General features: G+C 38.8%; 1 protein-coding gene across 1 annotated transcript; it reads left to right on the forward strand.

Annotated features, from left to right (window-relative positions):
- The first annotated feature begins 1,310 nt into the window (after window positions 1-1,310).
- On the forward strand, window positions 1,311-12,607 carry NEFL (neurofilament light chain). The gene is made up of 5 exons (XM_044083156.1): window positions 1,311-2,420; window positions 3,146-3,270; window positions 7,795-8,072; window positions 8,106-8,150; window positions 11,955-12,607. The coding sequence occupies exons 1-5, from the start codon at window positions 1,380-1,382 to the stop codon at window positions 12,239-12,241; spliced, it is 1,776 nt and encodes a 591-aa protein (XP_043939091.1). The 5' UTR covers window positions 1,311-1,379; the 3' UTR covers window positions 12,242-12,607.
- The last annotated feature ends 227 nt before the right edge of the window (window positions 12,608-12,834 follow it).

A 12,834-nucleotide genomic window follows, 5' to 3' on the forward strand; every position in this document is an offset into this window, starting at 1 on the left:
AAAAATATGAGGCAAAGTATGTGAAAATCTGGAAAGTTGAGAAATATGCTGGAGGGGTGTATTTCGGATTAAGCTGACCGATCCTTTTGCGTGACCTGCGCAATGTAACAAATTCAGATGCAGTCATACATTGCAAAGATTTCTGGTGTACATTTTATTTTCCTTTTTTTTATTTTTTTTTTTAATTCAGCGAAAAACATAACTTACGGTTTTTCAAGTAAATCTGACAGACACTAAGGCCTACTATTTACAGGGACCTGAAGTACATGCTAAGTGCAAAAATGGCAGCACATACAGCTAGTAACTTGTGGAATTCAATCAACCTTAACACTTCTCTGCTGCCTGATTCATGTCAACATTATCAAGATTTTCGCACATCGTTTTCCACCTCTCTTGATTCTGTCTTTTGCAAGATGAAAATGACAATACTTTAATAACTACACAGTTCTGTATCTGGTTTGTGGTTATACATAGGCCATCACATATGCCTTTAAAGCAACCAGATGCATTTCCTCTCTCCAGCTAAATATAAGAGGGCATTGCTAGTTTTATTTTTCATTTTCGCAGTCCTTTTTACGTGTAAAATGAAGTTTAGTTTAAACATTATGAAGGAAATTAAACCATCTCCAATTTTCAGAACATTTTCCGGCTTGAAGCAGAGAAGTAGAGCAAATAGGGAAGATATGATATTAGCTCGAAATCAGCTTTAATTGTCGAATGTAGAAACTACTTTCCAGTTATTTGTCCTGTCTTTCTTTCAGTTGTATGGGTTTACAACTAAATTTTCCAGCGTTTACAGTTCACCCTGTTAAATTAAAATGTCAAAATTATGAGCATGGTGCTTATATTAAATACAGAGCCATCAAGATGTCCGTCTATCCGTTTCCCTCTCACCCCTAAAATATGATTAATTTTACTTGAAACATTGTTCCAATATAAGCAAATGTCCTTCACATTTCCCCTCCTAATTGTTACTAAGTAGAATAACAGAATGAGATAAGGGCTGGAAAGGACATTATCAACAAACATATATGAGAAAAGCATTTATTAAATGCTGCAAATTTATTTTAACTAAAGGTGTGCATATATACAGAGAGAGAGAGAGATTTAGCTTCACCATATAGCACAGTATCTATCTATGTATCTGTCTGTCTATCTATCTATCCATGTAAACTTCCCTACAGAGCCTAGTAACTGAGTAGAGCAGCAGATGGGACAAAGGGGACTGAGTTCATTGCGGGCGGGGGACATCGATTGCGGCTGTCAGCAAAGCGCTGCGTCAGGACTGCCTCCATCCTCTTATAAATAGGCGAACTGGGACAGAAGACACCGAGCAGCCCTCCGATCAGCATTTGCCAGCCAGTCGGCAGCCAGTCAGCATGAGTTCCCTTGGCTTTGAGCCTTACTATGCATCCTCCTACAAACGGAGGTATGTAGAAAGCAGCCCCAGAGTACACATCTCTCACAGGACAAGTTATGGAGCAGCCCGGCCAGCATACTCCAGCTATTCAGCCCCGGTGTCTTCCGTTTCGGCCAGGCGAACTTATGCAGCCGGGTCCCCCGCTTACATATCTGCAGCCGAGTCCCTCGACCTTAGCCAGGTAGCTGCACTGAGCAGTGACCTGAAAACAGTGCGCACCCAGGAAAAGATGCAACTTCAGGAACTGAATGACCGGTTTGCTAACTTCATTGACAGGGTCCATGAGCTAGAGCAGCAGAACAAAGTCCTAGAGGCTGAGCTGCTGGTGCTCAGGCAGAAGAACACGGAGCCTTCTAGGCTGCGGAACATCTATGAGCAGGAAATCAGAGACCTCCGGTTGGCCGTGGATGATGCTCGTAATGAGAAGCAAGCTATGCAGGGTGAGCGGGACAACCTAGAAGATACCCTGAGAAACCTGCAAAGTCGCTATGAAGAGGAAGTCTTAAACCGGGAGGAGACGGAGACAAGGCTAATGGAAACCCGCAAAAGTGCGGACGATGCTGCCCTGGCTCGGGCTGAGTTGGAAAAACGCATTGACAATCTGATGGACGAAATCGCCTTTCTGAAGAAAATCCACCAAGAGGAGATCGCAGAGCTGCAAGCGCAGATCCAATATGCCCAAATCTCTATTGAGATGGACGTGGCCAAGCCCGACCTGTCCGCTGCCCTGCGGGACATCCGTGCACAATATGAAAAGTTGGCTGCCAAAAACATGCAGGCAGCTGAGGACTGGTTCAAAAGCCGCTTCAACGTGCTCACCGAGAGCGCAGCTAAAAACACAGATGCTGTACGGGCTGCCCGGGAAGAAGTGTCGGAGTCCCGAAGACAGCTCAAAGCCAGGAACTTGGAGATCGAAGCCTGTCGAGGAATGAATGAAGCTCTGGAGAGGCAACTGCAAGAGCTGGAGGAAAAGCAAAGCGAGGAGATTGCAGTTTTACAGGTACAACTTTTTATGTTGTCAAATATAGCTTAACCATCACCCCACCCACGAATGAAGAAACATGCATTTAAGTTTATAGAAAAGTGTGTGTGTATGTGTGAAAACAGCTTGACATTCCTAGTTCAGTAAATGTAGCAACCTCTAAAATAATTACATTGCGTGCTTATGTGTGTGTGGCTGAGAATAAAGCGCAGTGTTATGGGTACTGCAAAGTGCGTTCTTAGAGATTTGTGTGTTTGTGCATGTGTCTGTGTGTATGTATATAGACACATAACTTGATCAGGGAATCTGAATTTAGCAATAATCTGTGAAATTATTACAACGTGTGTGCGTATATGTATAGGGGAACAAAGATAATATGTTATACTCAGCATCACCCAAACTGTACTGTTGTGGTATACAACATACAATGTTAATACTATGTCAGCCCACTCTAATGCAATAAAATGTTGGTGTAAAGTTGGGGGGCACTCTTTTTGAAAAATAAAAATGGATGAAAATAGTAGAAAACAATGGAGTTTCTCCGCAATATATACTCATGTCGAAGCAAAATGTGTGGTCGAATTACTTTTCTAGCAAAATCAAATGTACCGCAGCTGTGGTTGCGTTAAGTAGTGTTTATGAAAATGTCCTATAAATGCAATGGAAACGGGATGCCAGCTACGAATTCATATTACATTTCTATGCAAAACAATTTTATATAGGCTTCTCGTTCTTCTTAATAGGACACCGTCAACAAATTGGAAAACGAATTAAGGGCTACGAAGAATGAAATGGCTCGGTATTTGAAAGAATATCAAGACCTACTAAACGTCAAAATGGCTCTAGATATCGAAATTGCCGCATACAGGTAAGGCGTCTGTGTCACCTCTTATCCTTGAAAATACAGCTTCAACCCCCTTTTTAAAAATCATATCACATTTAGTAACGTGGCTTCCGTATAGTACAGAGAACCTCCAAGGGTGTATACTTCGTGGTGAGATTTCACCTCTGCCCAAAAATGTCTTAATATTCTTGAAGTTTTCAGTGATCCTATTGTATTTTCTTTCTTCTTTGTATAAACTTGATCCAAATTGTTTGTTGGAAAGAGTCTTCTTCCTAATGGACGAAACTTTGAGACAGGAGAGACGTTACTTACTACTCTGAATAACGTTAAATATTATTCTACAGAGAAACACATAATTTCATTGGCTGAATTGCAGTTGTGACAAGGGATTAAACCACACCCAAAGATGCAGACAGGTAACCCTCCCTAAAACAGGAAAACAGAAACACGTGAAAAAGTTGGGGATCCTGTTAAAAGCCACCACACCAGGCGATGTGTTTTAGTATATTTGAGAAGTGGTTGGTGTGTGCCTGTTTGAGAGCCAACTTCACTGGGACTACTTGTCATTGTAGGTACACATTATAACAGACAGGTGTGTCATATGTGTGCTTAATTTTCACAACACACTCCTCAGTTTTAAAGCAGAAATCCAAGTTTCCTTTTTCTATGTATACCATTTTATTATGTTACTTGGGTAGGAACACCATCAAGACTTATCATTTTTAAATATATAGAAAATAATATAATGCACACTGTAAATGTATTTTTAAAGCTAAGACCAAGCAGTTTGCAAACATCTATTACACTGTCTGTGTATATTTTGTTGAAAAGTCACATATAGAAGAATGTCTCCACTAACAGACTAAGGAACTATGACTGAAATAGACTGTGACATTTGAAAGTGGAAGAAACTATTTGAAAATTAAGGAAGAACACCAGTATGCATAGTGCAATGGGTTTATCACATACTGGAAAGAATATCAAAAGTTGATTTGTTAGCTGTATTCTTTTGCTGTCTTACAACAGAGCAGTCCAAGCAAGACCCTTACCTTCTTTACCAATACCATGGCATTAGTGCAAAATCACATCACAGTACACACCAAGGTATACTTTATTAGATGACACTGGAAATTCTTAGATGGTTCTAGCATTTTTCAATGCGATCCATCTCACAGTGCAACTGAAATATGCTGATTTCCCAACATCAAACAGAAATACATAGACATCTGCTACTAAGTTTTTGTACAGCTGAAAACTCTCTCACAGTCAGTGGCTACATATACATTCTGTGTACTCAGAAAGCTGAAACAGACATAGGTAACATGATTGAATTACTCTAAGAGCTCTTGCCTTAACACAATCTTACATGTGTGCATTGTATATCTTTAATACTTACTGAAAAGTGTATCCATTTCTCAATTAACAGTAAGACTACTGCAAGTGATTCTGAGCTCCTAACTGTAAGCAGCAAATGCCATAGCGCAGATGTTATTATTTCCTTCTATGTCAGATGTACTAGGTAGTACAGAACAAAATGCTACTCATTTGGGTGTTTTTGTCTAAAAAACACAAAGTGCCATCTTATAGCACATTCCACAGTTAATACAAATCTCAGTCTGAAGTCTAAAATGTGTTTTGCATACCAAGTGCTGATGAAGCTCACAAAATTATAAACTAGTGTAAGGATAATGATTTTTTCTCCTTCTTGGATATATACTTCTGTTACAAAGGTTTAGGTTTTAAGCACTAAGCAAAATACAGAAAATGGGTTTACATATATGTAGAATTAATTACTGTTAACCATTATGATTTAATGACAGTTTGCTCTTTAAAACTACAAAAATGGCAAATGTATGCTGAATATATTTCAGTTCTCCGATTACATTTATAGACTAACAACATTTTTACTGTATGTTTTTTTCTTGGTAGTGTCATCAAAGTAAGCAATTCTACTTAAGTACAAAACTCTGAAAGCCACTACACCACATTTTGGTGTTAGCACATATTATTTAACGTATATTGATTAGCATCAGCTAAAAGAACTACAACTGCAGTTATCAGCCACTCTGCTGACTAGTGGAATTTTTTTCCTTTGCTCAACTGATTTTCCCTTTGACAGTATGGAGATTGATAAGGGTGAACCTGTTCTGCTGATGAAACCAAACCTGGCTGATTTGTCTTGTATTCTGACTGTCCATTAATATTCAACTTATGGTATGTTTTCGGGAATCACAGTTACTTGAAACAGAAATGTAAATAAATAATTGAAATTCTTCCCTGAAAGGAGAATAGTAAAAAAAAATTCTGCCATTATAAAATAACACTAAGGTATTTATTTGACATAAAAAGCTAAGAAAGATATCAAACTTTAAAAGAAGCATTTGCAAGGTGGTAAGACCACTGCATTTTCCATGTGAAGGACTACACCTCCACACTTAAATATTTTCACACTGATATAGCTATAGCTTGGAGAAAGAGTTACACAAACACACACACACACACACACACACACACACACACACACACACACACACACACACACACACACACAACATGCAATTTGTAGTGTCTCTAAAATGAGTGACATTAAGTTTGGGGGCACAGGAGTGAATCCCAATCTATACACCCCTTGAAAAAGTGCAGCTATAATTCAGCAATTTGAGGTAACTACTTTATAACAAAAGGTGCTTCATCAAACTGCTTAAATGAATGCACTCACATCTCCAAATTAATATGTTTTACTCTATAATTAATCAAACGAATATACGATCAAGCAGTTTAGTGAACAGATATGCTTCAGGAAGGTACATTTGAAAGTCTGAGGACCTCAGTTGTGATCTTCAGAATAGTGACGGGTAAAGTGCAAATACTGTGTATATATACTGTCTACAGTTGTGGTATTGCAGAGTACTGCACTTATTTCAAGGTAGAAGAAACACAGAGTAAAAAATACACACACACACACACACACACACACACACACACACACACACACACACACACACACACACACACATACTCACACATGCACACTTTTATATATACTCATATATACATATAAATATATTTTATATATATATATATATATATATATATATATATATATATATAGAGAGAGAGAGAGAGAGAGGGGGGTATTGGGGTACATTCTCATACACTAATGCAGGTGTTGAAGCCCTCTTGCAAAAGGGTTTTATTGACACTAGAACAAGTTTTGAAATTTGCTGTATGTAGTTGACAATCACAGTTTATTGTGGGACTAAGGGTCTTACAATTCTAATAATGAGCCTCTTTGGGGCTATTGGGATTTCTGCAGAAATAATGTTACTAGGTGGGTGGGACAAATACCCACTGAGTACTGCCAAAGTGTGGCATAATAAGAAGCACAATCCCTTGCATTTTATTCTGCACAATTGGTGTTCCACCACAGCTTCACCTGTTGACTAGTTGTTGTTGTTTGTCTTTCGGCTTTTCCCGGTAAGGGGTCGCCACAGCGGAACTCCAGTCCGCTAATGATTATCAGTAGATTTTTACGAAACGCCGAGGTGCCAGCTCAACGCCCAACCTTCAACGAAGGCACGGCCAGTTACGCACGCATGTCTTTTGAACACTACCCAACCGTGGGGAGGACATGCAGACTCCACACAGAAGGCACTCCCAAGCCTGTTGACTAGTGATAGTTGTAAATACAGACTGATGCTTGCCAGTCACACAAAGTCAGCTTGAGTGAATTATGCTTCATATGAAGAAAACTGAAAGAACATTAAAACACTTAAAAATAGAAATTCATTTGGTGAGGAAACATTTCCCACTTCTTATTGGTGGTCTGTGTCTCATGCTTCTTTCCTACTTATTATAAACAACTATGAGGTTACTGCATCTTGGGTGAGAAGGACACCCCCTCCTCCAGCTGAGGCCTCCATCAACAACTGTGGCTTGGACACTTGACCATTGAATTATCACACATTAAGGCATAAGGCATTTGTCATACTCCCATCAGATAACTCATTAGCAACATGTATAGTAATGTTATGAAGGCCACTTTTAGAAATAAAAAAATGTTTAAAATTGCATTTGACAACTAAAAGAAAAAAAATAGTATTGCTTACAGAACTCACTTCCAACAAAGAGGACTGTGTCCCGTGTTTCCCTCTGCTTATTATAAGCAACTCTGAGGTCACTGTGCCATGGTCAAAGACAGAGAAAGAGAGAGTGAGAGATAGACAGAGAGACTGTCCCATTCAGTAACCTTAGTGATGCAGCCTTCATATACTTGTGCAGTATGACACACAATCTAATCTAATTTAATTTAATATAATTTGACATAATCCTTTTTACTTAACTATGTGGATGGTTTGATAAGAAACAGTTTACATTGAATAGGAAGAGGAAACAACAGATGAGGCAGACCTGTGGTTAATATGACCCTACAATAAAAACTTGTAGTGAATTTGCAAGCTTGTTCAAATTGTTAAAACTCACATTATGAAATATTATACTTGGCTGTGATACAAGTAAAACTTAGTCTCTTTATTTTTTTATTTCCAGGAAACTACTGGAAGGTGAAGAGACCCGCCTTAGCTACACTGGTGTTGGAGCAATGCTTGGTGGCTATACACAGGCTGCCCCAATCCTTTCTAGACCTTCATATTCACTCCACAGTGCCCCCTATCTCATGTCCAGTCGAGTTACCTCAACCTACACAACCTATACTCAGGAAGAACCACTCGATCTGGAAGAAGCCATAGAAGCAACCAAAGTTGAACAAGCAAAGGAAGAGCCTCCCAGAGAAGAAGAGGAGGAAGAAGCAGCAGAAGCTGAGGAAGGTGCTGAAGGGGAAACAGAAGAGGGAGCTGAAGGAGAAGAAGCTGCAGAAGAAGAAGGAGGCGAAGAAGAAGGAGAAGGTATTGTTTAAAACCAAATAATTATTTAGATGTAAGCACAAAGCTATGTGTTTTTGCTTTTCCTTGTGCTAAACTAGCTGTCAAAAGGTAACTTATAGTTAATTAGTAGATATAAACTCTCTACTACAGAGATACGCACATGCATGTTTTAACCATTTAACCAATATGCCTAATAACATGGCTTGCAAATTAAGGTTAAAAATATCAGACTGGTTGTAATTAGAAGATTTAGCATTGATTTCCATAGCCTTTAAATGAACAACTGGTATTGTGAGTTAGGGATTTTAATGATACACATCAAATTGAGTGAACAACAATGGTTTGCAAAAAAATGTTCTTGCACAACTGTTCTTGCTATTTGCTTTACTGGTGCCAAGTAAGTGTGTCACTGTACTATATCCATGTAACTCAGCCCACTATGTGCCATACAGTTTGGAGCATCATTGTCCCAAGATGGCACCATCATGATGCCATCAGACTTGACCATGACATATACATACATGCATATACAACCCATTTGACTACTATTAAGCAAGAGAAATGTTTACTGGTCTTCCATCACATACTGAGAGGCTCTGCTCATTTTCCCACTTACCCCCTTTTTTCTGTGATCTTAACATTATCTTAACATGATCTTAACATGGCCAGACCTGGTAGCCCACCATTCTCCACTCTCTGTTGCTGATGTAACCAGTGTCTAGTTAGTGGCAGACAACAGTAAACAGTGGTGGCCTGGTGGACTCCTCCCCACCTTTAAACTGCACCAATGCCACAGGCCTGCCTCCACCATGATAATCAACCTCATGGAGTACCCTCCTCACATTTGCATAGCTTGGTGATAAGCAATATCTAAATTAAGGTGTGAACAAATTATGAATAAAGTCATTCTGATGCCAGCTTGAGGCCAACAATGATGGCATAATGTGCATTGTGCCAGCCATTGTTACGTTGTTCTAGCACAATCAAGTTGGAAGGAAGTGGTAGTGGTGTGATATAGTGGTACATCTGAAGGAAAGAGAAGGACTAACTGAATACACAGGAACTGGGGACAGATGGAGAATAAGGGAGGGGTTTAGACCTTTATTTATGGAGTGATGCACATTATATTTACTGAAAGATCACTGATACTTTAAGGTGGGTATGGCAATGCTAGTTTGTCTTCAATTATTTGGTGAGTAAAATGGTAAGGGAGAGGGAAGGATGCTTCAGTAGTAATTAGACAATGCCCACCTACACAGCCAGCCTGAGGTGATCAGGAGTAGGTAGGGCTACTAAACAACTGCAAATGAACTTTTAGTACCTGGTACATTGGAGAGCAGCAGGCAGTGGTGAGGCTATGAATGGCATAAGATTTGGAGCTGATGTAAGGTATGTGGAAAGAAGTGTAGTCCATAGGCAATATATTTGGTGCAGTTTGCAACCTATGTTCCTCAGAAGCCTATTAATATATGTCTTTTGATGCCAGCCTACAGACAAGTCCAGCTTAACTTTATCTGCTGTATTGAAGTTCTGTATATTGGGCTTCATGGAGGCACGTAGTGACACTGTATGCTTTGCAAAGTACATCTTTTTTTTTTGTTTTCTCTAGCCTGTTGCAGGCTTTTTGTGCATACTGATCCTGATAGGGAGTATTGTGAAAGTTTTGTTTAATTACAGAAAAAGTGCTCACTTTTGAAAATCTGATTCATACTGAACTTACCAGATTGAAATTTCTGGGATAACCATGAAAACAAGCACCTGTGATAAAAAAAGTCTTGTTGTATAACTAGGAAGTATGACTGACTAAACAAATGAATAACTGACACAAAGAATACACAAATAAATAAACACATATGCTGAAAACCAATGTTGTCCTACATAAAGTATCTTTCATTCATTATTCATTCACATATTAATCTGAAGATGTAAAAGAATCATTTCCAGTAATACAGTAAAGCATTTAATTGTGTTTTGTTTTACATTAATATGGTTAGCAAGAGCGGGAGATATGTTACCCATTTAGGATAAAGATCTACAAATATTACCAACTATCATTTCAACTACACTGCTGATAACTCGGATAAAACACAGAGATAAATAATAGTTTATTTATTTATTTATTTATATTTGTTGACCAGGAGTGTCCGACTGGACGTAGGTCCATTTTCAGCGGAGGCCCGGGGAGAAAAGCTCCACAGTTAAAATAAACAGACAGTAGTTACATTGGATTACATAACGATTAACAATTTACATAGCAATTACTTCCAACATATTTACAGATGAAATGATGATGAAATAGTTGAGCAATAGTTTTCAATTCTGCTGTGTGTTGTGACTTGGAAGTATTAAAATGGGTTGCATTATAAGGAATTCAGTCTTGATAATGAGTCTGTGTGTACAGTACACAATGGCTTAAGACTGATGATGTTTATGAAAGTGGGTTTAAAGTAACTGAAGGAGAACACATTGAATTCAAATTCACTCAACAGCTCTAGAAAGTGTAGTTAATTAATTAATTTTTGTGGGGAAAATACCTTCAGAGCCCTGATACAGTGGCAGTCATTGTACCTCTTGTTCTGTTATAACCAGTTCTGGGGATGCTCCAACATAAAGGGAAGGAACAATGCCGTTGTTATCAACCTTTTTGGAGGAACATGCATTTTCAGTGAAGTGGCACAACATGCCAGTTCATACAATAGACTGCTGAAGAATAACTGATTTCCCCTTAAAGCTAGACAGATTAGCTTAAAAGAGGAGGTAGTATTGCTTTCTGCATGAAATGTCATCAATAGTAAAAACTAAGAAAGGCCTCTTAATTTCTATATCCCTGTCCCTATTTCTATTTTTATTATAAACTGTAGAGTGAAAGCAGACCATCACATTACACAAGATGAGCAGAAAATAAAGTAATATACACCCCACCAGACATTTTCAGATAGCTCTGATCCTCGTTTTTCACCCTATGACCACCAGAATCCCCTCCACCTTACAGCCCAATTCAGTCTCCCTTCATACCTGCCATCCATAAGATACTAGTTGGCAAGGGAAGTTGACGGCTTCATAGCCATTATTTGGTGGGATTATATCCTTTTTTATGCAATTGTCTTCTATCTCTCCCTTGTTGCTGCTGGCAGTCACAGTGCTGAGGCTTATATGGATGCATTCTTCCAAACATCTATATTTCCCAGGAAAAGTGCATTAGCACTCCTTTGCAAGCATGTACCCCAACTGCTCCCCATGCTTTCTGGAGCTGGAAAACACCCATCTATCCATCAGGTGGCACTTGTCACAGGACAGCACCAACTCACTTTCCTTGAGGTGGGTGAGAAGGTATTGTGTGTTTTACTGCTACCACTCTGGACCCAGCTTCCTTCAGCACCCAGGACCATCTGGGCAAAGTCAGGTGAAAAAGCCTCTACACTCTGGAACTAGCTTGCTTCTTATATTATTGGTATAAGTGCCATAAGGCAAAAATGCATTAGAAAAAACGGGGTGGAGGGAGACCTTAGAAGAATACATATTTTTAGTTAACAATAACAGATGCAAATACTGCAATAAAAATTTGGAAAGCACATACCACTTGAAGACTGCAGCTTCTTAATATTATTTTGGCATAACCACCTGTTATATTGTCTGTGCTGAGTAACTGATAATAAACAGGTATCACACTAATGTAAGGAAAATGCTATTTAAGCAAGTTATATTTTTCTAGACCATTTAATAAACATATTATAAAATATTTGTATCTTACTTTAGGTACCAAAGAGGAAGGTGAAGAAGCAGAGGAAGCTGAGGAGGGTGAAAAGGAAGAGGAAGAAGCAACAGAAGAAGCAGAAAAGGAAGAAGAAACAGAGAAAGGAGAAGAAGGTGAAGGTGAAGAAGAAACAGCAGAGAAAGGAGAAGGTGAAGAAGAAGAAGCAGCAGATAAGGAAGAAGAAGGAGAAGCTGCAGAAGAAGAAGGAGGAGAAACTGAGAAAGGAGAAGAAGGAGAAGCGGAGGGAAAAGAAGTCGAAGGCAAGGAGGAGGAGGGAGAAAGTGAAGAACAGCCTGAAGCTACCAAAGAAGAATCTTCCGAAAAGGAGAAACCAGCTGAAAAGAAAAAGGGAAAGTAAAAGTTCTTAGAACAACTAGCTTGATTAACAAACCACAAGAATGTCAGTGATAAGACTGCAGCTGCTAGGAAAAAAGACACATTGCAAACGTACACAATGTTTTGTGTTTATAAAAATAATCCGGTATTACTGTCTGCCACTGCACAACATATTGACATGCTTAGGGACATTCTGTTGGCTTGCTACAAGAATTAGCATGGTGCCTTTTGTGGGCTCAAGTTATGTGTAAGTCTGGATAATGCAAAGTTTAAACCCCCCTAAAGTTCAGAATGAAGAATAATGATGCATATGGAAATTAAGTTCTAACAAATACTAAGGCTACTGTGAGGTCGTACAATAAGCATTCAATAAAGCTTGAGAAATGAGCATGTTGTGTTTCTTGTCATTTTCTCCTATCTTAAAGCAGCAATATTAAATATCCCTGGAGCACATTTCATGGATTTTTGCTCAGCACAATCGTTCAGAATCTTAGATTCAGCATTTAGTGTTAACTGCTGCACTCTGGCAAATGGGCTCCTTGGTATTTTAGTCATTTTAGTTTTATATAATGCTACAGAAAATATGGTAGACCCAACATGTTTTCATCTTCACAC

This window comes from Protopterus annectens, chromosome 9.part0, assembly GCF_019279795.1.
Source record: "Protopterus annectens isolate FY-2018-M chromosome 9.part0, PAN1.0, whole genome shotgun sequence".
NCBI classification, from domain to species: domain Eukaryota; kingdom Metazoa; phylum Chordata; order Ceratodontiformes; family Protopteridae; genus Protopterus; species Protopterus annectens.

Excerpts from the sequence above, each read along its gene's own strand:
- NEFL (XM_044083156.1), top strand. The coding sequence starts at position 1,380 with ATGAGTTCCCTTGGCTTTGAGCCTTACTATGCATCCTCCTACAAACGG. Across the intron at positions 2,421-3,145 it reads AGGAGATTGCAGTTTTACAG|GACACCGTCAACAAATTGGA; the intron begins GTACAACTTTTT and ends TCTTCTTAATAG. Across the intron at positions 8,151-11,954 it reads AGGCGAAGAAGAAGGAGAAG|AAGAAGCAGAAAAGGAAGAA; the intron begins GTATTGTTTAAA and ends AAGAAGCAACAG.